The sequence below is a fragment of the Aquarana catesbeiana genome, linkage group LG13 (genome assembly GCF_042186555.1).
Source record: "Aquarana catesbeiana isolate 2022-GZ linkage group LG13, ASM4218655v1, whole genome shotgun sequence".
Lineage (NCBI taxonomy): Eukaryota > Metazoa > Chordata > Amphibia > Anura > Ranidae > Aquarana > Aquarana catesbeiana.
This window is the reverse complement of record NC_133336.1, coordinates 19,295,618-19,321,940: the sequence shown is the minus strand read 5'-3', so window position 1 is coordinate 19,321,940 and position 26,323 is coordinate 19,295,618. Positions and strand designations below refer to the sequence as shown.

At 45.7% G+C, this 26,323-nt stretch overlaps 1 protein-coding gene across 1 annotated transcript in view; it reads right to left on the bottom strand.

The window, feature by feature from the left end:
• The window catches only part of TRIP11 (thyroid hormone receptor interactor 11), a 105,688-nt gene that overhangs the window by 61,708 nt on the left and 17,657 nt on the right, over nt 1–26,323 (bottom strand). Inside the window, exons 4-13 of the mRNA XM_073609680.1 lie at nt 24,791–25,057; nt 24,627–24,695; nt 21,713–21,878; nt 19,962–20,288; nt 18,204–18,244; nt 17,827–18,003; nt 12,721–15,708; nt 9,592–9,732; nt 2,477–2,670; nt 2,226–2,389 (exon numbers count right to left, since the gene is read on the bottom strand). Coding sequence (XP_073465781.1) covers nt 2,226–2,389; nt 2,477–2,670; nt 9,592–9,732; nt 12,721–15,708; nt 17,827–18,003; nt 18,204–18,244; nt 19,962–20,288; nt 21,713–21,878; nt 24,627–24,695; nt 24,791–25,057 — 4,534 coding nt within the window. The remainder of the gene's footprint in view (nt 1–2,225; nt 2,390–2,476; nt 2,671–9,591; nt 9,733–12,720; nt 15,709–17,826; nt 18,004–18,203; nt 18,245–19,961; nt 20,289–21,712; nt 21,879–24,626; nt 24,696–24,790; nt 25,058–26,323) is intronic.

Here is a 26,323-nt window from a genome sequence, read left to right as displayed (position 1 = left end):
CTCTCAGCCAGGACATTGAAAATGGGTCATGGATGGGTATTCTAGCATGACAATGACCCAAAACACATGGCCAAGGCAACAAAGAAGTGGCTCAAGAAAAAGCACATTAAGGTCCTGGTGTGGCCTAGCCAGTCTCCAGACCTTAATCCCATAGAAAATATGTGGAGGGAGCTGAAAGTTCGAGTTACCAAACGTCAGCCTCCAAACCTTAATGACTTGGAGAGGATCTGCAAAGAGGAGTGGGACAAAATCCCTCCTGAGATGTGTGCAAACCTGGTGGCCAACTACAAGAAACGTCTGACCTCTGATTGCCAACAAGGGTTTTGCCACCAAGTACTAAGTCATGTTTTGCGAAGGGGTCAAATACTTATTTCACTCATTAACCACTTCCCGACTGCCGCACGACTATATACGTCCTAAGTTTGAACGGGGATATCGTTGTTATGGCAGCAGCTAGCTGCCATAACCCCGGTATCCCCGTTTTCGTGCGGCGGCCGGCTTTCAGATAAAAGTGGTCCCTGCGGCGGATTCGCCGCGAGATCACTTTTATCGGTGGCGGGAGAGGGGCCCCCCCCCCTCCGCGATCCGGTGCGTGCCCTCCGCCGCTTACCGGAGCCGTCGGTAGCGGCGGAGGCGATCGCGTCCTCTGCCGTTGTGTGTCAGGAGACAAGTGAGGCCAAGATGGCGCTCACTCGTCTCCAAGATACTTCTGGGCGGAAGCGACGTCAAAACGTCACTTCCGTCCACGCCTCTTAAAAGGCATATTTTTTCAAATGTCATTTTTCTAAATGACTTTTTTTTTTTTTTTTTTTATTGCATTTTAGTGTAAATATGAGATCTGAGGTCTTTTTGACCCCAGATCTCATATTTAAGAGGACCTGTCATGCTTTTTTCTATTACAAGGGATGTTTACATTCCTTGTAATAGGAATAAAAGTGACACAATTTTTATTTTTTTTTTAAACAGTGTAAAAATAAATAAAATATTTTAAAATAAATAATAAAAATAATAAAAAAAATTTTTAAAACCCCCCTGTCCCGACGAGCTCGCGCGCAGAAGCGAACGCATACGCGAGTAGCGCCCGCATATGAAAACGGTGGTTAAACCACACATGTGAGGTATCGCCGCGACCGGTAGAGCGAGAGCAATAATTCTAGCCCTAGACCTCCTCTGTAGCGCAAAATATGCAACCTGTAGAATTTTTTAAACGTCGCCTATGGAGATTTTTGAGGGTAAAAGTTTGACGCCATTCCACGAGCGGGCGCAATTTTCAAGCATGACATGTTGGGTATCAATTTACTTGGCGTAACATTATATTTCACAATATTAAAAAAAATTGGGATAACTTTACTGTTGTTTTATTTTTTTATTCAAAAAAGTGAATTTTTTCCAAAAAAAGTGCGCTTATAAGACCGCTGCGCAAATACGGTGCAAAAAAAAGTATTGCAATGACCGCCATTGTATTCTCTAGGGTGTTAGAAGAAAAACCAATATATAATGTTTGGGGGTTCTAAGTAATTTTCTAGCAGAAAAACCTGTTTTAAACATGTAAACACCTAAAATCCAAAACGAGGCTGGTCCTTAAGTGGTTAAAATGCAAATCAATTTATAACTTTTTTGGAATGCGTTTTTTTTCTGGATATTTTTGTTGTTATTCTGTCTTTCACTGTTAAAATAAACCGACCATTAAAACAATAGACTGATCATTTCTTGGTCAGTGGGGCAAACGTACAAAATCAGCAGGGGGATCAAATACTTTTTTCCCTCACTGTAAATTGCCACTATGATTGGCCATTTACTCCGTTCTGTGATCAGCAGAGTCCGAAGGTCTCGATCACAGAGTGCGGCGCTCGATCACAGGAGGATGTCTGCAGACGCCCTCCCGCCACGGGAAGCCCGCGCTGTAGACGTCTTTCGGCTATAGCGCAGATGGAAAGTGATTCATTGAAGAAAAAATTTTTTTTAAAAAAGCTGGCAAAAAAAGTTGGACTTTTCTAAGCAGAGCAAAGAAAAGACGTCCATCCTCCTAGGACACTAACAAAAAACCAAGGTATGGAGGGGTTATCCTGCGCTGGCCCACAATTTGTTTGCCAATGTCAAAATCCTATTGTAAGCAAAAGTATATAACCCAACAGTCTGAATTCCTGCCCCCCTCAATGATCGTGAAATGACATATTTTTGGGTTTTATTTATTTTTGGGTTGGGATACACCGGAACTGCCTTACCTTGTTGGAACTGCTCTAGCACTATCTGCAGGTTGGTCAGTGATAGCGCATATTGTTTGACTTGCTCTTGGGACATGTTCAGTTGCATTAAAGCCTCATCTCTCTGATGGGACACAAGATTTAGCTGCTCCTGTAGAGACTCCACCTGCATTGTAGCCTGGTGGCTGAAGCCAAAAAAGGGGCAAGTTAGAGATCACATTTTCTATGAATCCATCACCCAAAAACATTGTTCCTCCACTGCAGACCGGTACCTGGCGGTCTCCACCGCTGTGGAGGAGGATAAAAGCTTTCCTTCTAAGGTTGTGAGTTTCTTTCTGAGCTCCATCTCCCGATCCCCAGCGGCCACAGCCTCGCGTGTGTACGAGTCTTCCATCTCCAGCAGGTGATTGCGCAGCCGCTCCAGCTCTTGTTTGAGGCGTTGTTCTTTATCTCGTAGATGCTGGACCTGAGGGATGATATACCGGCCAATTAAAGTGCTCAGTAAGAATTAACCACTTGTATCCCCTTCCTGCCCAGGCCAATACTCAGCTTTTAGTGCTCTCACTCTTTGAATTGTACCCATATGACATTTTTATCATACAAATAGAGAAAGAAAAAAAATGAAAACAAAACGCAACAAAAACGCACATGCAGAAAAGCATCCATGCTGTGTTTCTATGGTGTGAACCAGCCCTTAACCGCTTCAATACCGGGCCTGTTCTGGCACTTCTCTCCTTCATGTAAAAATCATCATGTTTTTGCTAGAAAATTACTCAGAACCCCCAAACATTATATATGTTTTTTTAACAGACACCCTAGGGAATAAAATGGCGGTCATTGCAACTTTTTATCTCACACGGTATTTGCGCAATAATTTTTCAAACGCCTTTTTTTTTGGAAAAAAAACGGTTTAATGAATTAAAAAACAAAACAGTAAAGTTAGCCCAATTTTTTTGTATAATGTGAAAGATGATGTTACACCGAGTAAATGGATACCTAACATGTCACGCTATAAAATTGCGCACAATCATGGAATGGCGCCAAACTTCATTACTTAAAAATCTCCATAGGCGACGCTTTAAAATTTTTTACAGGTTATCAGTTTAGAGTTACAGAGGAGGTTTAGTGCTAGAATTGTTGCACACACTCTAACACACGCGGCAATACCTCACATGTGTGGCTTGAGCAGAGTTTACATATGTGGGCGGGACCTACGTGTGCGTTCGCTTCTAAGCGCGAGCTACCGGGGACAGGGGCGTTTTACATTTTTTTTTTTTTTTTACTTTTATTCCTATTACAAGGAATGCAAACATCCCTTGTAATAGGAATCTATGTGACAGGCCCTCTTTATGGAGAGATGCGGGGTCAATAAGACCCCACATCTCTCCTCCAGGCTGGAAAGCATGAGATCAGGAAAAAAAATTTCACCGATCTCATGCTGACAGCCGCGATCGCGGCTTCGTTTATTTCCGGGTACCCAGGCGTGACGTCATAACGTCGCACCCGGGCCTCCGACGGTCATAAAGATGACTAGTGACGATCTGGTCACCGGTCATCTCTATTGTCAGCATCCGGCGACGGCCGATTTTTTCTCCGGGCACCCGATGGCACGGGAGAGACTGGAGAAGCACTGGATGGCGGTGGGAGGGAGGGGGGGGGGGTGACCCCTCCCGTCGCCTATAAGAACAATCAAGCGGCGGAACTGCCGCTATGATCCTTTTTATTGTGCACAGAATCGCCGGCTGAAAAGAATGATATCTGAATGATGCATCTAACTGCAGGCATCGTTCAGATATCACCCCACAAAGTAGAGGACGTCATTTGACTATAGCCGGGTATTGAAGTGGTTAAAGTGGACCTTTTCCTCCTTCCCCTAAATTTTACATCAGCATACATTGCTGCATGCTAATATGAAATCGACTTTTTTTTTCTGCTTTACTTACCTTTTTGGGGGGGGTTTTCCCAGAAGATAGTGGTGACGTATCCCTTGCCTCTTGGTGAAAGAAGGTCATTATTGCCTTCAGGGAAAACCTGTGAGATCTCACTGTATAACCAATTTCAGCAGACAGCGGGCTGAAATCACAGAGCCGGTCTAAGCTGGGGCAAGATCGTGACAATAAAGTCGGGATCCACCCACAACCCTGGACTGGCACCTGGCTCTCAGCGAGCCGCTGACAGTGACTGACAGTCACCAGTTCTCTGCTCATGGAGCTCTGAGAAGCGAGCAATCAGTGGTGTTTGATCGCTCGGTTCAGTGTTAGAGCTGGCAGGGCACAGATGCTGCATCCACCTAGGCAAGTATGATTTTGAAATATGGAAAAAAACAAAAAACAGAACTTCTCTTTTAAAGAGGAAGTAAACCCTGGTGGGTTTTACTTCCTCTTTATTCCCCTGCAAAGTAAAAGCATAATGGGCTAGTATGAATCGCTTACTAGCCCGTTATGTGGCACTTACCTGCAAACGAAGCCCGCGATTTCCCCACTGGTGGAAGCATCCATCTTCGCCCCTCTTCCTTCTGGGGCCGCAGACATCGGCTCTGCGACAGGCCGGAACCGCGTGACGTCGCTCGCGGGAGCACACTGGGGATGAAACGGCACATCCGCCGATGACAACGGTGCACTACAAGGCAAATACCTCCTAAACGGCGCACGTTTAGGAGATATTTTCAGCACATATAGGTAAGCATCATTATAGGCTTGCCTATATATAAAAATAGGTCAGAGGGGTTTACAACCACTTTAAAGCAGTAACACATTCCATTGCCTCAAAAGCAACCTTCCATTAAGCAGGCTCTCTTTTAGGCCCCTTTCACACTGGTCCACTTCAAATCTGCCAGTAAAACGCGGTGCTTTTAGGGCGCTTTTGAGGCATTTGTGGTGCGGTTTTTAACCTCTTCCCACCCCGCCGGGATTTGACGGCTGGGCGGCGCGGCTCTCGTTCTGGGTGGACGTCATATGACGGCCCTCCAGAACGACCGCTGCCGTGCCGTGTTGCTAGAACACAGCGTGACCACGATCTATGTAAAGAGCCACGGCTCTTTAACCATGTGATCGGCTGTGTTCAGTCACAGCCGGTCACATGTAAACATGGAGATGCTGGTAATTGGCGCTCCTCGTCTCATACTGACAGAGTGCGTGGAGAGGAGAGCCAATCAGCGGCATCTTCTAACAGAGGACATGTAGGGATGTAATCAGGGCACTGATTACAATAAAGTGCCAGAAATGCCAGCAATGCCACTGCCAGCAATCTGTGCCCACAAGTGCCAGCAATCAGTGGCCATCAGTGATGCCAGTCAGTGCTGGCTATCAGTGCTGCCCATCACTGGTGCCCATCAATGGCGCCCATCCGGGGCCCCCTAATTGTGCCCACCAGTGCCCCCTAATTGTGCCCACCAGTGCCCCCTATCTGTGCCACCTAAGTGCGGCATATTCGTGCCTCATCAGTGCCACCTAAACAGTGCCCATAAGTGCCGCCTCATCAGTGCTACCTCATCAGTGCCCATCAGTGAAGGAGAAAAATGACTTATTTACAAAATTTACTGACAGAAAACTAAGAAATACTTTTTTTTTTCTTCAACATTTTTGGTCTTTTTTTTTGGAAAAAAACAAAAAAACAGGAGTGATTAAATACCACCAAAAGAAAGTTCTATTTGTGTGAATAAAATGATAACAATTTCACATGGTTACAATGTAGCATGACTGCGCAATTGTCATTCAAAATGGGACAGCGCTGAAAGCTGAAAAATGGCCTGGGCAGGAAGGGGGTGTAAGTGCCCGGTATTGAGGTGGTTAAAAGGACACACGACTCAGAAACTGCTCCAAAAACGCTGTGGGGCATTTCTGAGGTGCTTTTTGAGGCTTTTGAGAGGCGCTTTCCCATTCATTTCAATGGACAGGGGCGTACTTGGGGCGCTTTCTTTTAGTTTTCCAAACATGCTCCAAAGATGCTGCATTCAGGATTTTTTTCACCGCACTGCCAGTGCCCCAGTGTAAAAGCATTCCTTGATTTTAATGGGAACCATATTTTAATGAACTTTTCAGGCGCTTTTTTTTTTTTAACGCAAAAGCACATAAACTCTGCAAATCTGCTCTAGGCTTAAATTTTGTAAAATGCCAAAATGAGAGGTAGAGGACACGACCTACATCCGAGTGTAAAAGAAAATCTGTATAACAAGAGGTTGCTTTTGAAGGCAATTGAATGTATGACTGCATTAACCCTGTTAAGGTTATTGTGCCCACAGCTGGGCTTTAAATTTCTTGATAAGTAGTATTCAAAACACTGAACTTACGCAAAAAGGGCACGATCGTGAGGTCCAGAGCAGAAACCAATCGCCACCAGCACGCCCAGCATAGAAGGTGGTTAGAAAGGCCGTGGGGAATATTTGCCTGGGATAGAAAAGGCTGGTCATGTGACCAAAGCTTCTTTTGCAGGAATCCGTAAAGAGAAAGAACATGTGACCAGCCTCAGGGGGAGATGTGTCAATGGCCCGTTTCATCTACAACACGACTAGTTGGGACCATAAAAAAGCCCCATGAAAACAGAGACATTCCAAAAGTTGTAAGCGTGTTATATTACTAAAGAGCACAAATGATGAACGGAGGCGAACCGCACCGATACCCACAGCTAAAAGAGTTCACATATACAGTACGTTATTTTAACTGTGGATTTAGTGGTTTGCCTGGAGATCAGCGGAGCTTCCTGAAAGACAACAAATGTAGATGATTGTGTCAGCAACTTGTTTAACCCCCTTCAATACCGGGCACTTTACCCCCTTCCTGCCCAGGCCAACTTTCAGCGCTGTTGCACTTTGAATGACAATTGCGCGGTCATGCAGCACTGTACCCACATTGTTTTTTTCACACAAGTAGAGCTTTCTTTTGGTGGTATTAAATCACCACTTTTTTATATTTTGCTAAATAAATGCAAAAAAAGAGAAAAGTGTGGGAAAAAAAAAAATCTTTCTTAGTTGCGGTTACAAAATTTTGCAAATAAATAATCTCTCTTTATACATTTAGGCCAAAATGCATTTGGCTACATTTCTTTGGTGACAATAACCCAAATTAGTGTATATTCCTTAAAGTGGTGATCCACCCAAAAAAAAAAAAAAAAATGCATGAAAATTCCTAAAAAAAAAAAAATAATAAAAACACAACATTTGGAAATTTTTTTTTTTTTTTACTCACCTCTAAATGCCTGTTGTTAGGGGGTCCCTCGTAGTCTGCCTCTTTCAGTGCCTGGACTGGTGACATCACTTCCCCCTTGGCACAGGAAGGGCTCAGCTCTGCTCCCCCCCTCTTGTCAATCATCTGGGACCCATTACAGGTCCCAGGTGATTGAGCGGCCAATCACGGCGCGGGGCGCCGCTCGTGCATGCGCAGTGGGTGCCCGGCTGTGAAGCCACAGCCCGGCGCCCACAGCTGCAATGCCGGCGCCACCGAACGGAGGGGGAGACGAGCGGGGCTTTGATCCCCCGCATCGCTGGGAGGGATCAAAGTGTCCAATTTAAAGTCAGCAGCTGCAGTATTTGTAGCTGCTGACTTTTAATTTTTTTTTTTTTTAATGGGCCCTCCTCTTTAAGCAAGTTATAGAGCACTGTACCCAAATGAAAAATATTTTTCATTTTGTTTGGTGGTATTTAATCACCACTGGGTTTTTTATTTTTTGCCAAACGAATAAAGACTAAAAATGTATTTCTGTTATAAAATTTTGCAAGTATGTAATTTTTCTTCTCCACGGATGGGCACCAGTGGCTGCACTGCTGGACACCAATTGGCTGCACTGATCTAAAAATCTGTGGAAATCTGTGCTGTCACAGGATAGCTTTCCTCTCTTCACACAGCGACAGTGCTAGAGAAAAGAAATGCAGATAACCGGGATCAGCTGATCACATGGTAAATGACTGCTGTGATTGGCCCTTTACCTCAATTTGTGACCAGATGTGTCCAAAGGAAACAGCAATCACAGAGCGTGCCCAATGCGTGCCCCGCAGGGTTCTAGGTCAATACACACGCTCCCAGAAATGGGACAACTGGGCTACAGCCATCTTTCGGCTATAGGGGGTGGACAAGTGGTTAAAAAACGTAAAAAAAAAAAAAAATACTCCAAACCCCCCCGAAAGAAGATTCAGCTGTCAAAAAGTCTACAAATGTATGGTGAGCTTTAGGATGAAAGCAGACATGATTTTAAAGCTAATGCAGATGGGTGACTAGAGCCGTAGTTCTGGGACAGGTAGAGAGAGGTGTTTCCAATAATCAGCCACAGACAGTAGACCTGTACAAATCAATGACAGGCTGACCATCCAGGGATGCACATCCTTCTAGAATGTAAGCTCAAACGAGCCGGGCCCTCTGATCCCTCCTGTATTGAATTGTATTGTAACTGGACTGTTTGCCTTCATGTTGTAAAGCGCTGAGCAAACTGTTGGCGCTATATAAACCCTGTATAATATTAAATAATAATCCTTCCCTATTTTGCACATATTAGCACATGGAGTGTTACCTGCAGTTAGGAACAGATGTACACTCCTGGATGCATACAGTTCATGTCCAGAGATGCACATCCTTTCCTAATCGCAGGTAATTGCTCCATGTGCGATTACATGTGTACAGTGTCAGGATGTCACTGATTTGTACAGGCCTCCCATCTGCTGCTGATCAGAAACTGTACCCGCCACAGAACTATGTTGATCTAGGCAGTGTAGGAATCTAATTCAGCTGTGTGCATGAGCCCCAACTCTCATATTACTGAGCAAATCACCCACCACCTAATGATCGTCTCTTCTGCACACCATCGTGCGGTACAATCGCTCAGTACTATGAACTCACTTGTGTATTTTATCCTCGGAGCTTTCACTTTAAAAGTGGTTCTAAAGCCAGAAGGTTCTTTACCTGAATACATTCTTTGCGCATTAATGTAAAATAACCTTCTGCATGCAGTTCCCCCCTTCAGCCCCCCCTCCCAACTTACCCGAGCCCGATTTCGTACCCGCGATGTGCATGAGGGCAGAGGCTCTGTCTGCTCTCTCCCTTCTCATTGGCAAAGACACAGCTGCGGGAGCCATCGGCTCCATCTGCAGTCAATCACAGCCAGTGGGAATGGTGGGTACCCCCCCCCCCCCCCGGTCTGTGCGAGTCCAACGAGTGCCCCCATAACAAGCTGTGATGCTTGCGATGGGGGCACTCATGGGAGGGGGGCCAGAAGTGCCAGCGAGGGACCCAAGAAGAGAAGGATCGAAGCTGCTCTATGCAAAACGAATGCACAGAGCAGGCAAGTATAACATGTTTATTATTTTAAAGAAAAAAAAATTGTACATTTAGAATCACTTTAAATGGGAATTATATTTTACCCTTTTTCGGTGCATTAACCACCATGAGATCCCAGCACCCACCTCGTTCTGAAGAGCGCTGGTTTCCATCTGCTTCTGTTTGAGTGCCAACATCACCTGATCCCGCTCATGCTGGAACAAGACCGCTTTCTCCTGCATGGACTTCACTTCGTTCAACAGATGGTTCAATTCACCGGCCTTTCCCTGAGGAAGAAAATAAAAATTATCATTTCAACAAAAGTGAATAAAAGAAGAATTAACCAAAAAAAAGACACCAAACAGGTCAAAGTTCACTAGAATCCTCATACAGTGCAACCAGAAGGACCTTAACATAATGCAGAAAAACACAATTCCATACTCTACTCAACTTATATTAAACCACTTCAGCTGCCCCTCCATGACCAGGCCATTTTTTGCGATACGGCACTGCGTTACTTTAACTGGCAATTGCACGGTCGTGCAACACTGTACTCTAACAAATTGATGCCCTTTTTTCCTTTTGGTGGTATTTGATTACTTCTGTGTTTATTTTTTGTGGTATAAACAAAAAAGATTGACAATTTAAAAAAAAATAAAAAAAAAAAATTTTACTTTCTGCTATATAAAACACATCAAATAACATTTAAAAAAAAAAATCGAATTTCTTCATCGATTTTAGGCGAATATGTACATATTTTTGGTAAAAAAAAAACCCCAATAAGCGTATATTGATTGGTTTGCGCAAAAAGGTATATCGTCTACAAAACCATGGGATATTTTTGGAATTTGTATTTGTTTTGTATTTTTTTTTTTTTTTATAATTGCACTATTAAAACGTGATGTAATTTTGCATCAATAAAATATATATTTTATATATCCAATCAATTTACTTTGTACTTTTTTGCTGCCTAAAAGCCCCTCTGAGTTTTTCTGTTTTTGGTTTTGTTATATCATTTGGGGTGAGCAGCACTTTTTTTCACTCATATGGATGGGAACTTCTATCTTTGTATTTATTTTTCTTTTTTTTTGTAGTAATTGGCAGCGAACAGCGACTTACTGCGGGACTGCGATATTGCGTCGGACACCTGACACTTTTTGGGGACCAGTGACACAAATACATGGATCAGTGCTAAAAAAAATATGCGCTGTCACTGTACTAATGACACTGGCTGGGAAGGGGTTAACATCAGGGGCGATCAATCAAAGGATTAAATGTGTTCCTAGGGAGTGCTTGCCAACTGTGTGTGTGTCTTCCTGTGCCTTCCCTTGTCACAGAACTGCGATCTGCCTTGTTTACATCTCCAATCCGCCGATCGTTCCCGGAGTGTGCGCCCCAGAGCCATTAGTGCAGAACCACGTACCTATCACAGTAAATGTGCGTGGGGCGGTTGGCATCAGGATAAACAGTTCCTGGTGATCCCGCCATGAAAGACGTTGCCGACCAGCCGCCGCAGTTGTACTGCGGCAACATGGCTCGGCTGCGCGAATTGCAGTCATGTTACGTCGCTTCTAGATTTGGCCACTAGGGGCGCGCGTCCCCTGCTCACCCATGGAGCCGATGCGAGTGCCTGGCGGTCGCGATCACAGACTGCTCCCGCGATCGTTCGGGGCACACGGAGAACCGGGATCTGTGTGTGTAAACACACAGTTTCCGGTTCTCTGAGGGGGGAACAGACAGATCGTCTGTTCATACAGAGTATGAACAGCGATCTGTCATCTCCCCTGCACAGTCCCCTCCCCCCTTCAGTTAGAACATACAATAGGGAACACAGTTAACCCCTTGATCGCCCCCTAGTGGTTAACCCCTTCACTGCCAGTAACATTTTTACAGTAATCAATGCATTTTTATAGCGCTGATCACTGTAAAAATGCCAATGGTCCCAAAAATGTGTCAAAGCTGTTCAACATGTCTGCCATAATGTCGCAGTCCTGATAAAAATCGCAGATTGCCGCCATTATAGTAAAAAAAATTTATAATAAAAATGCCATAAAACTATCCCCTATTTGGTAGACGCTATAACTTTTGCGTAAACCAATCGATATACACTTATTGCGATTTTTTTTACCAAAAATATGTAGAAGAATACATATCGGCCTAAACTGAGGAAAAAAATATATTTTTAATATATTTTTGGGGATATTTATTATAGCAAAAAGTCAAAAATATTGCGTTTTTTTCAAAATTGTCGCTATTTTTTGTTTATAGCGCAGACAATAAAAACCGCAGAAGTGATCAAATACCACCAAAAGAAAGATCTATTTGTGGGAAAAAAAGGAGGTCAATTTTGTTTGGGTGCAACGTCGCACGACCGCGCAATTGTCAGTTAAAGCGATGCAGTGCCGAATCGCAAAAAGTGCTCTGGTCAGGAAGGGGGTAAAATCTTCTGGGGGTGAAGCGGTTAAGCGCTATTGTTGTAGGGTGGCAATGGTTGGTCCCAGTTTCTCAGTTGTGCTCCTGAAGTGTCATCCTGCCACAAGGGCTTCCAATAGACACTAAGTGGCCATTCTAAAAACACTACACAGGCAAGGTCCATGGTTGTTACCACCAGGAAACCTGCCCCGAGAACTGCCATGCAACCATTGCTGTAGTTCATGTAAACAGGAAGTGGCTGCAGGAGTGTGTCAATCTCCTGGGTCCCTGCAGCTTTCGCTGGTACCTGAAATATGTAGTTACAGGGCACAGTAGAGATTTTGAGGTCAGCAGGAGGAAACAGCGGAAGTTAAGGGGGAACCCTGGAGATCAATACTGAGTGGGAATGTTAACAAATAAACACATACATACTTATTGGCCTGATGCTGCAGCTGTCCCCAGCTGGCTCCAAGAACTGAGTGATCACATAACCGCTGATCGCTCAGTTCTCAGGTCCACTCTGAGCAGAGAGCAGTGACTCACAGTCACCGCTCTCTGCCTCTCCATCGTTCACTGACGCACCCGGTGGGGCGGATGAGCTCAAGGCTCAACAAACGTCCAACCCGGAGCAACATAAGTCCCGCTTGGGTGTCAAATTGCTAAAGGTCAGGTGGGAACTGGTTAACAATAATCTATTGATCAAATCAGCTGCATTGGATTAAGCAAAAAAACAGAACTTTTGCACTGCTTTACTGTAGCTCAGAGAAATAAAACCAAACCTGTTCCACAACTCTTTTTATAAGATTTACTAACATATATATATATGTAAAAGCATTTGAAACCCAGAATGAAGCTGGACAAACCTGTTCCTTTTCTTTAAGAAGGTTTTCTAGAGCAGACGCTTTCTCCCTCATTGAACTGGACTCGAATTCCTTCTCTCGGAGCAACATGGAAAATTGCATGTTGGTCTCGTGTAATGCTCGGAACTCCGTTTCTTTTTCCTTCTCTTTGGCCACCACTTTTTCGTTTTCCTCCTTCAGCTTCCCGATTTCCATTTCCAGAATAAGAGCCCTCTCTTTGAGGTTGGTGACTGCCTGCTTCAGCAGCTCGTTCTCATTCTCTTTGTTCTTCAAGTTTTCGCTGATCGAGTTTAATTTGTCTCCCTTTGTTTTTATCAAAATGTCCTTCTCCTTTTGAGCCTTCTGCAATAGTTCATTTTTGTCCTTCATCTGCTTAAGCTCTGAGGTGGACTCTTCCTGGGTCCTGCGACCATGCTCCGATGTCTTAGCCATAGAGTCTGACAAACGCTGGTTATTCTCTTGAAGGGTTCGAATGGTGGTGTCCCTCTCCTGAATCTGAATCCTCAGTTGTTCACATTCTTGGACGATCTTCGCGGAATCGCCACTGTGCTGTTCAGGAGATGCCCCCAAAGGAGTCTCAGCTGGACTTGCGTCATAGTTACTGACCTGAAGTTGGCCAAGTATACGTTCTTTTGTGCTGCTGAGTTCACCAATACTGGTTTGAACGTTACTCAGCTCTAGGCTAAAATCTTTGAGTTTCTTCTCATTGTTTTCGTAGCTGTGAATGAGGTGGTTGTAGTCTACTTGCAATTTAGAGCTAGAATCGCTGTCCTTGTTGATCTGCCCCTGGAGCTTGTGAAGCTCCTCCTGGAGGTGAGCAGACTCGTGTTGCATGTTCTGGACAGTGGTCATCACTTGCTGTTTCCACTCTTGCATCTTCTTCACTTGCTGCTTGAGTTTATCCCGTTCCTGCAACAGTTCCTCAAACTGGTTACTATTGACGGCTCCGAGATCGCTGCCATTCTCCGAACTGGAGGTCTGGAGAACGGTCAACAGGGTCTGACATTTCTGGCTTAAGGCATCTATCTCGATATCTTTCTCTCGGATTATTCTGGAGAGATTCTGGATGGTCTCTCTAAACATCTCCTGGTTGCTGCCCTCTTGGCTGAGCGAAAGTCTCTTGTTTTCGTCTTGAAGTTTCAAAAGGGCCGACTCTTTGGCAGCCACCATATCCATGATTTTGTGGTAATCGGTTCGGAGTTGACTATTTTCCCTCGTCTTCTCACTTAGGACAGCCAGAACCTGCTCTCTCTCCATTGCATAGGCTTGCAGCTGCTGCTGTAGATAGACCACATCTTGCATGTAACTGACCGCGGACACTCGGGCGTGAAGATTTTGTATTTCTAAGTCTTTCTGTTGGATGATCTGAGTGAGCTTTCCCACTTCGTCTTTAGACAGCTGGTCAATTTGTTTGGTCAAGTTAAGGTTCTTTTCATTGAGAATCTTAATCTCCATCTCTTTCTCTTTGATACCCTTGACCAATTTTTCAATCTCCACTTTAGACAGATCATGTTTCTCTGTGCCGTTATCACTATTGTTGATCGTTTGTGCCTTGGTATCATGGAGTATAACAGAGGAATCTGTCTGGATAAGATGCTCGTTTTGCAGCTGTGAGCTGATCAGCTCGTTGGTCTGTTGCAGGCTCGAGATTTCGCTGTCTTTTTCGGCAAGTAGTTTCTCATACGTGTCCACCATCTCCTTGTGCTGTAAAGTTACTTCATTGACTTCTTTGATTTTCTCCTGAAGAGATTTTTGAAGCTGCGCAGCATTTTGATTTTGCTTTTCGACAGCTTTCTTCTGAAGTTTCAGCTCTTCTTCGTGATTATTCCGGACTTTAGTCAGTTGTGTTATTTCTGCCTCCAGTTCTGTGATTATGTCTAATGTTTTTGGGTCCACAACCGGCTGGGACCGACTCTGCTGGTCCTTCAACCTCTCAATTTCCTCCTTCAGATGGCTGTTGTCTTCCTTCATTGAAGCAAGAAGTTTTTCCTTCTCTTCGATGCTCTGTCTTAGGGTATCACATTCTTTTGTCGTTTTGGTTTGTTCCTCAAGCTGCCTTTGCAGTTCCATGTTCTTCTCCCTGAGCTCAACTACATTACTTTCCTTCTCTTTAATAAGTTCAGTGAGTTGTTTCTGGCCCTGTAAGGTACTGGTCAACATCTCTTTGGTCTCCTCACGGTCCATCTTAAGCTGCTCTACATTCCGTTTGCTCTCTGCTAACTGAAAGTCTTTTTCTTGGTTGAGCTTAACAATCCGCTCGTGCTCAAGCTGTAAAGTGGAGGTGTCCATCTTTTGGGCATTCGAAAGTTCACGGATGGTTCGTTCATATTTTTGAGCCTGTTCATGAAGTCTATTTTCAAGTTGGTTCAACTCAGTTTCTAGGCGGCTCTTCTCCATTCTAAGGGCCTCGATCACGGTCTGTTTTTCCAAAGCTTCCTTGCGGTCAGAAGCCACAACTTCTTGCAGTTGTTGTTTTGCTTGTTCTTGGGTTGACAGTAACATCTCGTTCTCCATCTTCAAGTCACAAATCTCATTCTCCAAGTCTTCTTTTATCTGCCCAATATCTGAAAGTTGAAGCTTTAACCTATTAATCTCTTTTTCGCTTTCACCTTCCCCTTGGAGCTCATGCCGGGAGAGTGACTCCTGTTGGGCCACGCTAAGTTCTTTTCTCACAAGCTTCAGGCTTTCCTGAAGCTCTTGATTTTCCTTCTTAGTCTTGGAATTTCTGGATTCCAAATTTCTTACAACCTCCTGTAACTCGTTCATCTGAACTCTAAGCTGTCGATTGATTGCTTGTACATTGCTGAAAACGGTTTCAGCTTGCCTCAGCTTCTCCTCTTCAGACTGCAACTTTTCATGTAATTTTTGGATTTCGGAAACAGCGTTTGACTCGCTCTCTCTTGAATGCTTTAGCTCCTCATTCAACTGAGCCACACGAGTCTCCGATTCTTCCCTCTGCTTGGATAGCTGCTCCTTCATAAGCAGCAAGTGCTGTAAACACACAAGAGAGTTATTGGTTACTTACAGGCAGCAACATTCCCTTTTATTACAAATAACATTTACTAAATCCAAGTAAAAAAAGTGAATTTTCTGCATTGGGGGGTGAGGAGGGGTGAATGACCTTTCAGCAATACATCATGCCTATAGGTGATAAGTCACTAAGTAAAGGTGTTCTTCCATTGTGAGTTTAACCCTACACCAGTGGTTCTCAACCTCACTCCTCAAGTAAGGGGCCATGTTTTGGGGACTTCACTTAGATAAAATACAGTGGAACCTTGGATTACGAGCATAATCTGTTCCAGGAGAATGCTTGTAATCCAAAGCACTGGCATATCAAAGCAAGTTTCCCCATAGAAGTCAAAGGAAGGGAAGATAATTTGTTCCGCATTGACTTCTGGACACATGTGGTATTGCATGCACCAGAGGTGGTGGTGGTGGGGGGGGGCACCGGAGAGCCTTGGAAATACTTGGGGACAGCTCGGCTGAACTTGGAAACCCTTGGAAAGGCTCTGAAATACTCTGGAATTATCTGGAGTATTTCTGTCCTGAACCGTTCCGAGTGTCACCGGCGCCCCCGCACGTCTGGCCAATTGTGGTACTGCACACCACATTAGCTTGAATACTGCTTGTTTTGCGAGAGAACACTCGTAAACAGAGTCAGGATTTAAAAAAAAAAGTTGCTCGTCTTTCAAAACACTCGTTAACCGCATTACTTGTTAACCAAGGTTCCACTGTAGCTCTTATCAATACCATGTCATTGATATTGATTTAAAGCAGCTGTGCAAAGTAAAGGAAAACCTGAAAACATGGCCCATTGGGGGTACTTGAGGACTGAGGTTGATAAACCACTGCCCTACACTATGCAATGGATTTCCTCTCCTTGCGCTGTGTGTATACAGTTTGCTAGGCCCAGTTTCTAAATAAAGTGTTACTAAACTCAGGAGCCTGCATTCACTATATCTGGTCTCCCACAGTACACAGAAATGCAATTATTTTAGTAAATATAAACTGCTAAATACCCTTTCTTATCTGCAGTATATAGCAGTCTTATGACTTCTATTAGTGTCTGGTTAAAGCGTGTAAAAGGAGATTTCATTCTCCCATGAATGTCCTATGAGGCTGCAGGACCCCTGACCCTCTGTCTAAACAGTGCTGATCACATGCACTCTCCCAAGAAAAAAAAAAAAAAAACTCTCTCTAGCAATGCACATCAAACTGAGCATGTGCAGCCTGACCCCAAGGCTCTGCTCTATCAGGAAATGGATTGGGAACAGTGAAAGAAGGGCAGAATCAAAGTAGACAGAATCAAACAGCCTTTTTACACAATGCAGATGATTAACCCGTTCCACAGTGAGTATAACAAGCTTGCCTTACAGCATATACAGACTGATTTTACTGTCATGGGTTTAGTAGCACTTTAAAGCTGAACTCCATGCAGAAACTATATTTTACTTTTGGAAAGGCAATACATCTTTCCTTCAAGTAATTTTTGTCTTTTTCAAAACCACCCACTGAAAAATCTAACCTTGACTCCTGTAGAATAAGGGCTCACCGCCCCTTATTTCTGTTTTGCAAGACTGGTGGCTGCTCCCCAGCATCTGTTCAGGTAATACCCCCTGTGTAGTGTCCATTAGCGAGTGGTGACGTAATTGCGTCACTGCTCACTGTAGAGAGAGAACTCTGGCACCTCAGGCTCCTGGTCTATCCCTTCCGCCGTGACCGACAGGTCAGGGGACTCCTGGCCTATCCCTTCCGCCGTGACCGACAGGTCAGGGGACTCCTGGCCTATCCCTTCCGCCGTGACCGACAGGTCAGGGGACTCCTGGCCTATCCCTTCCGCCGTGACCGACAGGTCAGGGGACTCCTGGCCTATCCCTTCCGCCGTGACCGACAGGTCAGGGGACTCCTGGCCTATCCCTTCCGCCGTGACCGACAGGTCAGGGGACTCCTGGTCTATCCCTTCCGCCATGACCGACCGGAGGTCAAAATTAAAACCCTGCACTGTTTGGCAGATCTTCGAGTCTGACAGGAGAGATGGAAGTTATTGCTGGTATGAAAACCTTGTCAACATTGCCCGAGGTGGAGAGGGCCGGGTTGCCTGTTCAGTACCTGCATGGCCTCCTGATTTTGTCTGTCCAGCTCCTCTAGTTCTGTAGTAAGGGACTCCTTCTCTGCAATGTTTTCTTCCAGCCTCCTCTGGCTCTCGTCTAGATCTTTCCTCAGCTGCTCACAGGCGACATCGGCCTCCCTGGAGGAAGTAGTGCGATCCGCATCACCCAGCAGCACCTTCCGAGGACAGAACAAAAGCAGTTAGGTCTCATCGCACACATAAGGCTGGATTTTGTAATAGCACATATAAAATGCATGCAAAGGACACACAACACACACAGTTTCAAATTAGAGGTGTAGATTTAAATAGTGGTGTACAAGGGATCCCTTCATAAGATTTAGATCTACTACGGATGGGCCCAAGGAACTAGTAATACCTGATCTGTTGACGTTACTCTGCTCATTCCTTTTTCAGCATCTGAAATGCAATAAAATAGATCATATTGAAGTTTATGTTAGTGAATAAATCAATAGAGTATATGCATGTACTCCTTCCCTCCCTTCCCCACCTACATTTTATCCCTTTAAAAATGCCGCAAGCGCAAAAAAACACCTGTTGGTTGCTAGAAAGAAAAAAAAAAATCCTGTAAGCCTCTAACTTCCTGTTTGAGCTGACAATGCAGTGTCTTTGCTGCACTGAAATCCCAAACAGCGCTTCCGGATTACAGAACTCACCTATCCCTGACCTCCGCTCTCCCTCCACACACATACATTGGTTTCTTACAAAACAACGCTGCTACCTTAATTCCCAAGAGCCAGCTTGCACAGTGAAACCGATTGCCCAAATGAGGTAAAATAGTCTCACTACAGTCTATGGTAGAGTACGGGGAGATAAAGGCACAGGAGAAAGAAGATAGAAAGGGGAAGCAGATACTTTGGAGCTCTACACACTCAATGGCATATTTAAAGTGGTTCTAAAGGCTCAGGGTTTTTTACCTTCATGCATGAAGGTTAAAAACCTTCTGTGTGCAGAATCTCCCCCAGCCCCCCCAATATCTACCTGAGCGTCCTCTCGATCCAGCATTGTGCACAAGAAACTCAGCTCTCCAGGGACTCTCCCTCCTCATTGGCTGAGACAGCAGCAGGAGCCAATTGGCTGCAATCACCAGCCAGTGAGCTAATGAGAGAGAGAGAGAGAGAGAGAGAGAGAGAGAGAGAGAGAGAGAAATGGACATGCAGAGCCACAGCTCAGGAATGAGGCTACTTGGGTTCCCTCATTGCAAGCGGCTTGCTTTGGGGGCAGGAGGGAGGGGCCAGGAGCACCGGCGGGGGACCTGAGAAGAGGAGGATCCATGCTACTCTGTGCAAAACCATTACACAGAGCAGGCAAGTATTTGATGTTTGTTATTGAAATAATGATAAAAAAATAAATAAAAAATAGCACTTGCTTACTGGGCACTTTTACCCTCTTCCTGCCCAGGCCAATTTTCAGCATGCAGCGCTGTCACACTTTGAATGACAATTGTGCAGTCATGCAACACTGTACCCAAATAACATTTTTATAATTTTTTAAGACAGAGCTTTCTTTTGGTGGTACAAATGTGCGCTGTTAATGGCTACACAAATGGACACTGATGAGGAGGCACTGCTGAGGCTGCACTGATGGGCACTGATGGCCAGCATTGATAGGGAGGCACTGATGGCCAGCATTGATGGGGAGGCACTGATGGCCAGCATTGATGGGGAGGCACTGATGGCCAGCATTGATGGGGAGGCACTGATCATCAGGGCATTGATGATCAGTGCCCTGATTATCTGTGCACATGTCCCCTGTCAGGATTGCCAGTTACCAGCTCTCCTCTCCTCACAGTGACAGAGCGCGAGGAAATGAATGCCGATAACCGGCAGGTCTGTTTACAATATGATCAGCTGGGATTAGACAAAGCAGATCACATGGTGAAGGACACAGCGATGACAGAGTGAACAGGATGCATGCCCAAGGGGCACACAAGGGGCGTGGTTCCAGGACGACGTCCATGGACACCCTCTTGGAACAAAAGAACCGCGCTGTAGCCATCTTTCAGCTATAGCACGGTAAGGAAGTGGTAAATTTCACTTTAACACACCAACAGGGACCAGACAAGAAAAGTCCAATGTTGGGATTTCCACACTAATAAACTAGAAAGCTCTCATACCAATTAGTGCTTCTTGTAGCCTCAGGACCTCTTGCTGTAAACTGGTGACTTCCGTCCTGCCATCAGACTCGCGTGGTGTTCTTAACTCGGCATGAAGTCTCTCGCACTCCGCAGCCAGCTGATTCTTCTCGTTCTCTGCAGAATCTTTCTCCTGCCGCAGAGACATTTTCTCTTCATCCGCAGCAGAGAAAGCGGAAGTCAGATCTCTCAGCTGACGCTCTAAATCCTGAATCTTCTGAGCGCTGTCAGCTTTCTCTCCTTCTAGAGAACGAACGGTTTTCTGGAGTTCAAACATTTTGGACTGGTCAGAAGTGCCATCTACACCTCCTGAGCCAAAGAAAAAACAATAGTTACTATGAAAATGTAAAACTGCTTACTGCGTTTTTATCTGCACTGATACTATTGCAAAGATGAAGCAGAACCCTCAGCAGATGGGTAAAGACACTGATTGAATGTATATATGGGAGTGGCTTTATTACCTGACAAGGATTTGCATTTCTGTCCATCCAGCCCTGAGATTTATACAACTCTGTCACACAGGACAACTGCAAGGGTACCACCACTATCTCTGTTACAGTTAAAGTGGTTGTAAAGGCAGACAGGTTTTTTTTCTTAATGCATTGTGCAGCAGCCCCCCCACACTAATACTTACTTGAGCCCCATCTCTATCCAGCAATGTCCACGAGTGCCTCAGCCGTCCAGGACTTTCTTTCCTGATTGGCTGAGACACAGCAGCGGCGCCATTGACTCCCACTGCTGTCAATCAAACTCCGTTAGCCAATCAGGAGGGAGGGGGCGGGGCCGAACCGCAGCTCTGTGTCTGAATGGATACACTGAGCTATAGCTCGGCTCAGGTGCCGCCATTGCAAAAAAATCAGAAAAAAATGGAAAAAAAAAAAAAAAAAAAGATAAAACTAACACCCCACAGCCAAACCTCAGTCCAGGCTGCTATTACCTCTGTTGAGCGGTTAATGCCCACACAGCAGGTTCAGAGGTCCAGGGATCTGAAATCCCCACTCTTTATCCGCAGGGCTACGAGGACAGGTCAGAGCGATTCTGATTATTCAGAGCCAGCATAAAGATCCATCCCAGAAGCCCTACCCAGAGTGGAGAAGAACAAATGATAAGAAAGAAAGAAAGAGCGCACCAGCCTAGTGCATTATCCTTGACAAATTTATTAATTAAAAACAAAGATTAAAATCTTGCAATGGAGAGCCTGAAGAAGGGTTACCTTCGAAACGCGTTAGCCAGCAGTAGTCCGTACGCCCTCTTCCTAGGACCTGGAAAAACTGCTACCATTGGACTAATCGCTTCTGTGCCTATATACAATGTGATTTTTTTTCTCCTACCTTTGTGAGTAGATTTTAATCTTTGTTTTTAATTAATAAATTTGTCAAGGATAATGCACTAGGCTAGTGCGCTCTTTCTTTCTTTCTTATCATTACTACTAGGATAATCCCATCCTGAAGACCAGCAAGGCCGAAACCCATAGTCCTTCTTGAACCTTTGGGATCATTTAGCCAATACACCTGTGCTCAAGAGTATTTTGTGTTTGTATTGGAGAAGAACAAAAACTGCAGTGAGAACCTGTACATTATTAGACAGCAATCTATATTTAACGTTATTCTTTATATAACTGGTATATAGGCATTCTGTGGGATGTAGGGGTAAACTGCGTTCCTTCAATTCCAGTACCACTTCCAAAATGAGCGCCATGAGTGTAGGTTAGGAAATTATTAGCAAGCAAAGACCTGAATTGAACTGTTCCTCCAGTTCCTCGATCCTTTCTTCATATTCACCCAACTCCTCGCGATGTCTTCGCGTGATCTCCGCCAGCTTCTGCCGATGGGCATCTTGTAAGACGGAGAGCTCATGCTGGTGTTCATCAATCTGGCGGCTTAGCTTCAACTTCAAGTCCTGTGGTAAAAAAAGAAAAAAAAAAAAAAATATTCAGTTAAGTGTTACAAATAAGAACGCCCTCCATTGCAATGCAGCAAAAACAGAATCCACTTCAGTTTGCAATGTTTTTTTTTTTTTTCTGGGGCAGGTGTGAAATCTTATAAGTCGCTAAAGGATAAGAGAGAATTCTCATTAAAGATTATAAATTAGAGCAATTGTGTCAAATTAACATGCCTGGAAATAACTATGGACTCCCAGATGGTTATGACACATTATTTTTTTTTTTTACTATAAAGTTGTCTACATACCAGTATCTTAGCTGTTTGGCCTCTCTACATGAGAATCTCAATAGGTCCCTGTAATTATATTTTAGGCTAAAAGGAACCCTTGCCACTACAATTTGTGTCCCCAAAAGCTGACTAAATACACAGGATATTTAATATTTTGCTACTGATGCATTTAAAGTGAAACTGTGGTGAGGCTATGCACATCAATGCTTACATGAGCATTGAAGCAAGGTCTTACTGAATTCTGTATCTACAGGCACTGTGGAGCAATTCATTGTCACAGCAGAAGCACTGAAGTCATTCAGGTTGTCCTCTCAGCTCCCCCTTTCCCAGCAACCGCTCCCCTTTCCCCCCCTTCTCAACAGCCGCTCCCCCTGCTACCCTTCCCAGCAGCCGCACGGCTTCCCGTCCCAGTAGCCACTCTGCACCTCCTGCTTCCCGTCCCAGTAGCCACTCTGCACCTCCTGCTTCCCCTCCCAGTAGCCACTCGGCACCTCCTGCTCCCCCTCCCAGCAGCCACTCGGCACGTCCTGCTCCCCCTCCCAGCAGCCACTCGGCACGTCCTGCTCCCCCTCCCAGCAACCACTCGGCACCTCCTGCTCCCCCTCCCAGCAGCCACTCGGCACGTCCTGCTCCCCCTCCCAGCAACCACTCGGCACCTCCTGCTCCCCCTCCCAGCAACCACTCGGCACCTCCTGCTCCCCCTCCCAGCAGCCACTCGGCACCTCCTGCTCCCCCTCCCAGCAGCCACTCGGCACCTCCTGCTCCCCCTCCCAGCAGCCACTCGGCACCTCCTGCTCCCCCTCCCAGCAGCCACTCGGCACCTCCTGCTCCCCCTCCCAGCTGCCACTCGGCACCTCCTGCTCCCCCTCCCAGCAGCCACTCGGCACCTCCTGCTCCCCCTCCCAGCAGCCACTCGGCACCTCCTGCTCTCCCTCCCAGCAGCCACTCGGCACCTCCTGCTCCCCCTCCCAGCAGCCACTCGGCACCTCCTGCTCCCCCTCCCAGCAGCCACTCGGCACCTCCTGCTTTGCCTCACAGCAGCCACTCGGCACCTCCTGCTCCCCCTCCCAGCAGCCACTCGGCACCTCCTGCTCCCCCTCCCAGCAGCCACTCGGCACCTCCTGCTCCCCCTCCCAGCAGCCACTCGGCACCTCCTGCTCCCCCTCCCAGCAGCCACTCGGCACCTCCTGCTCCCCCTCCCAGCAGCCACTCGGCACCTCCTGCTCCCCCTCCCAGCAGCCACTCGGCACCTCCTGCTCCCCCTCCCAGCAGCCACTCGGCACCTCCTGCTCCCCCTCCCAGCAGCCACTCGGCACCTCCTGCTCCCCCTCCCAGCAGCCACTCGGCACCTCCTGCTCCCCCTCCCAGCAGTCACTCGGCACCTCCTGCTCTCTTTGAGGAAAAAAAATAAAAATAATATGTGCTGTATAAATGAAGACCTCCAAGCACCAAAATAAACAGCAGTATTTCTGTATCCATTTCACAATCCTACCAGTATTTAACCACTTCAATACCAGGCACTTAGACACCTTCCTGCCCAGGCCAATTTTCAGCTTTCAGCACTGTCGCAATTTGAATGACAATTGCGCGGTCCTACAACACTGTACCCAAACAAATTTATCATTTTGTTCCCACAAATAGAGCTTTCTTTTGGTGATATTTGATCACCTCTGGAATTTTTTATTTTTTGCGCAACAAATGAAAAAACATTTTGAAATAAAAAACAAGTTTTTCTTTGTTTCTGTTAAAAATTTTTGTAAATAAGTATGTTTTCTTCTTCAATGACTGGCACTGATATGGCTGTACTGATGGGCACTGATGAGGTGGCACTGATAGGAGGCACTGGTATGCAGCACTGATGGGCACTCATAGGTGGCACTGATGGGCACTCATAGGCGGCACTGATGGGCACTCATGGGTGGCATTGATGGGCACTCATGGGAGGCACTGAGAGGCGGCACGGATGGGCACTGATGACACTAATGGGTGGCATTGCTGGGCAACACTGAAATATAATGGTGCCAATCAGTGCCCATTTGTGGGCATTGATTGGCACAGATTGGGCACATGTGGATGGCCATGGGGTACATACCTGGCCATCCACATGTTGCCCCTTCCCCGGTGGTCTAGTGCGATCGGCTCTCCTCTACTCGCGTCTGTCAGACGCGAGTGAGGAAAAGCTGATCAACGGCTCTTCCTATTGACATCGTGATCAGCCGTGATTGGACATGGCTGATCACGTGGTAAAGAGCCTCCGGCGGAGGCTCTTTACCAAGATCGGTGGAGCGGTGTGTCAGACTGACACACCGATCGCTGCGATGCGTGCCCCCACGGGCGTGCGGCGGCATTTTATCCTGCTGGACGTCATATGATGCCCAGTCAGGATAACTGAACCACCGCCCGGCCGTCAATCTGCTATAGGCCGGGCAGGAAGTGGTTAAACAATGTCACAGCATTTTTTAACACAATCTTGTACCTTGACAGTGTTTTGCAACACTCCAACCTCATTCGAGTCGGGGCTCTGTGTGCCCTGAGCCTTTGTTACCTAAAATGGAAAAAAAAATAAAATAATTTATTCTAAGCAAAAGGTTTGCATTGCACACAATGAGCTCGGAATGGGATGGGGGAGGGGGGTCTCACCTGGGCAATGTGCTTCCAGTGGGTCACCTCCGCCTGCAGCCTGGCCACTTCACTGGAGAGGTTGTTAATTTCCTGCTGAGACCAGATGACATCGCTAAAGTCCATGTCGTCCCCCTGGAAGGTGGAGGAAGGAGGCGGAATACTGGACATGAAGGCCGGAGAGTCGGCTGCTTGAAGAGTGACGCTAGAGAGCTGCGCCGACACCCGCGCCTTCTGTACTTCATCCTGCAGCGAGTTCAGCTTGGCTTTCAGATGACTTATCTCCACCTGAATATGAATAACAAAACTCTTATCTATCGAGTCTACAGGGCTGGGGCAAGCTAAACACGTCAAAGCAAGCCTTGGCAAATCTACACTTGTGTGAAATCACTTGAAAGGTTACAATAACACACGGGTAACTCTAGGCACCAAGCCAATTAGCGAACCAATAATGCGATCGCATTCAAGCGTGCTGAAATCACAAAGAAGCTCAGTTCACAAAGCGAAGTTGCAGCCTGTAAAAAGAAAAAAAAAAAAAACACAGCAGGTTCAAATAATGTAGCTGCTGACTTTTAATATAAGGACAGTTTCCTTTTGGAGATTTTTTTTTTTGCGCTATAAACAAAAAAAAGACCAATAAAAAAAATCCATTTTTTTTAACTTTCTGCTATAACACATAACCAAAAAAAAAAAAAAACAGAAAAGTGACAGCAGGAAAAGACCATCAAGTCTGCCCATTTTTTTTTTTGGGTGGAGGGGGTTTGTTTTATTTTATTGTTTTTTTTTTTTTTTTTTTTTTTATCCCAAGCATGTTTGACGCCATTTACTGTTGCCTGTCTCACTACCTCTGCTGGTATTTTATTCCAAGCATCAACTACCCTTTCAGTAAAATAATACTAAGATTAGTTTTTAATTTTTCTCCAGTTAGATTGAGGTCATGAATACCGTATATACTCGAGTATAAGTCGACCCGAATATAAGCCGAGGCACCTAATTTTACCACAAAAAACTGGGAAAACTTATTGACCCGAGTATAAGACGAGGGTGAGAAATGTGCAGCTACTGTAAGTGGAAAAGAGGGTCAACAATGCCCATTTGCAGCCTCACTGTGCCCATTTGCAGCCATAGGTCCCCCGAACTTCAAACTCGGTAGTTAAGGGTTCCTAGATGCCCCCTAGCTGCAGCCAAAATTTGGGGTCTCTGGACCCAAAGGGTCCCGAAATGACATTGCTGCAGATGGACACAGTTGACTGACTTTGGGGCCCCGTATCTCGGGGCCACTTAGTGTTAGGCACCCCAAATTTGGTGTGCAAACCCAGTGGAACTAGCACCATAATATTTCCAAAGCTGGGGTTCCTAGCACTAAGTGGCCCCAAGATACAGGGCCCCAAATATCGGTTCAGAAAATGTCAAGCACTTTTCTGCAGCAGAGAATGACATTTTTCAAACCAAATTTGGGGCCCCGTATCTCGGGGCCACTTAGTACTACGAACCCCAACTTTGGTGTGCACACCCAGTGGAACTAGCACTACAACATATCCAAAGCTGGGGCTC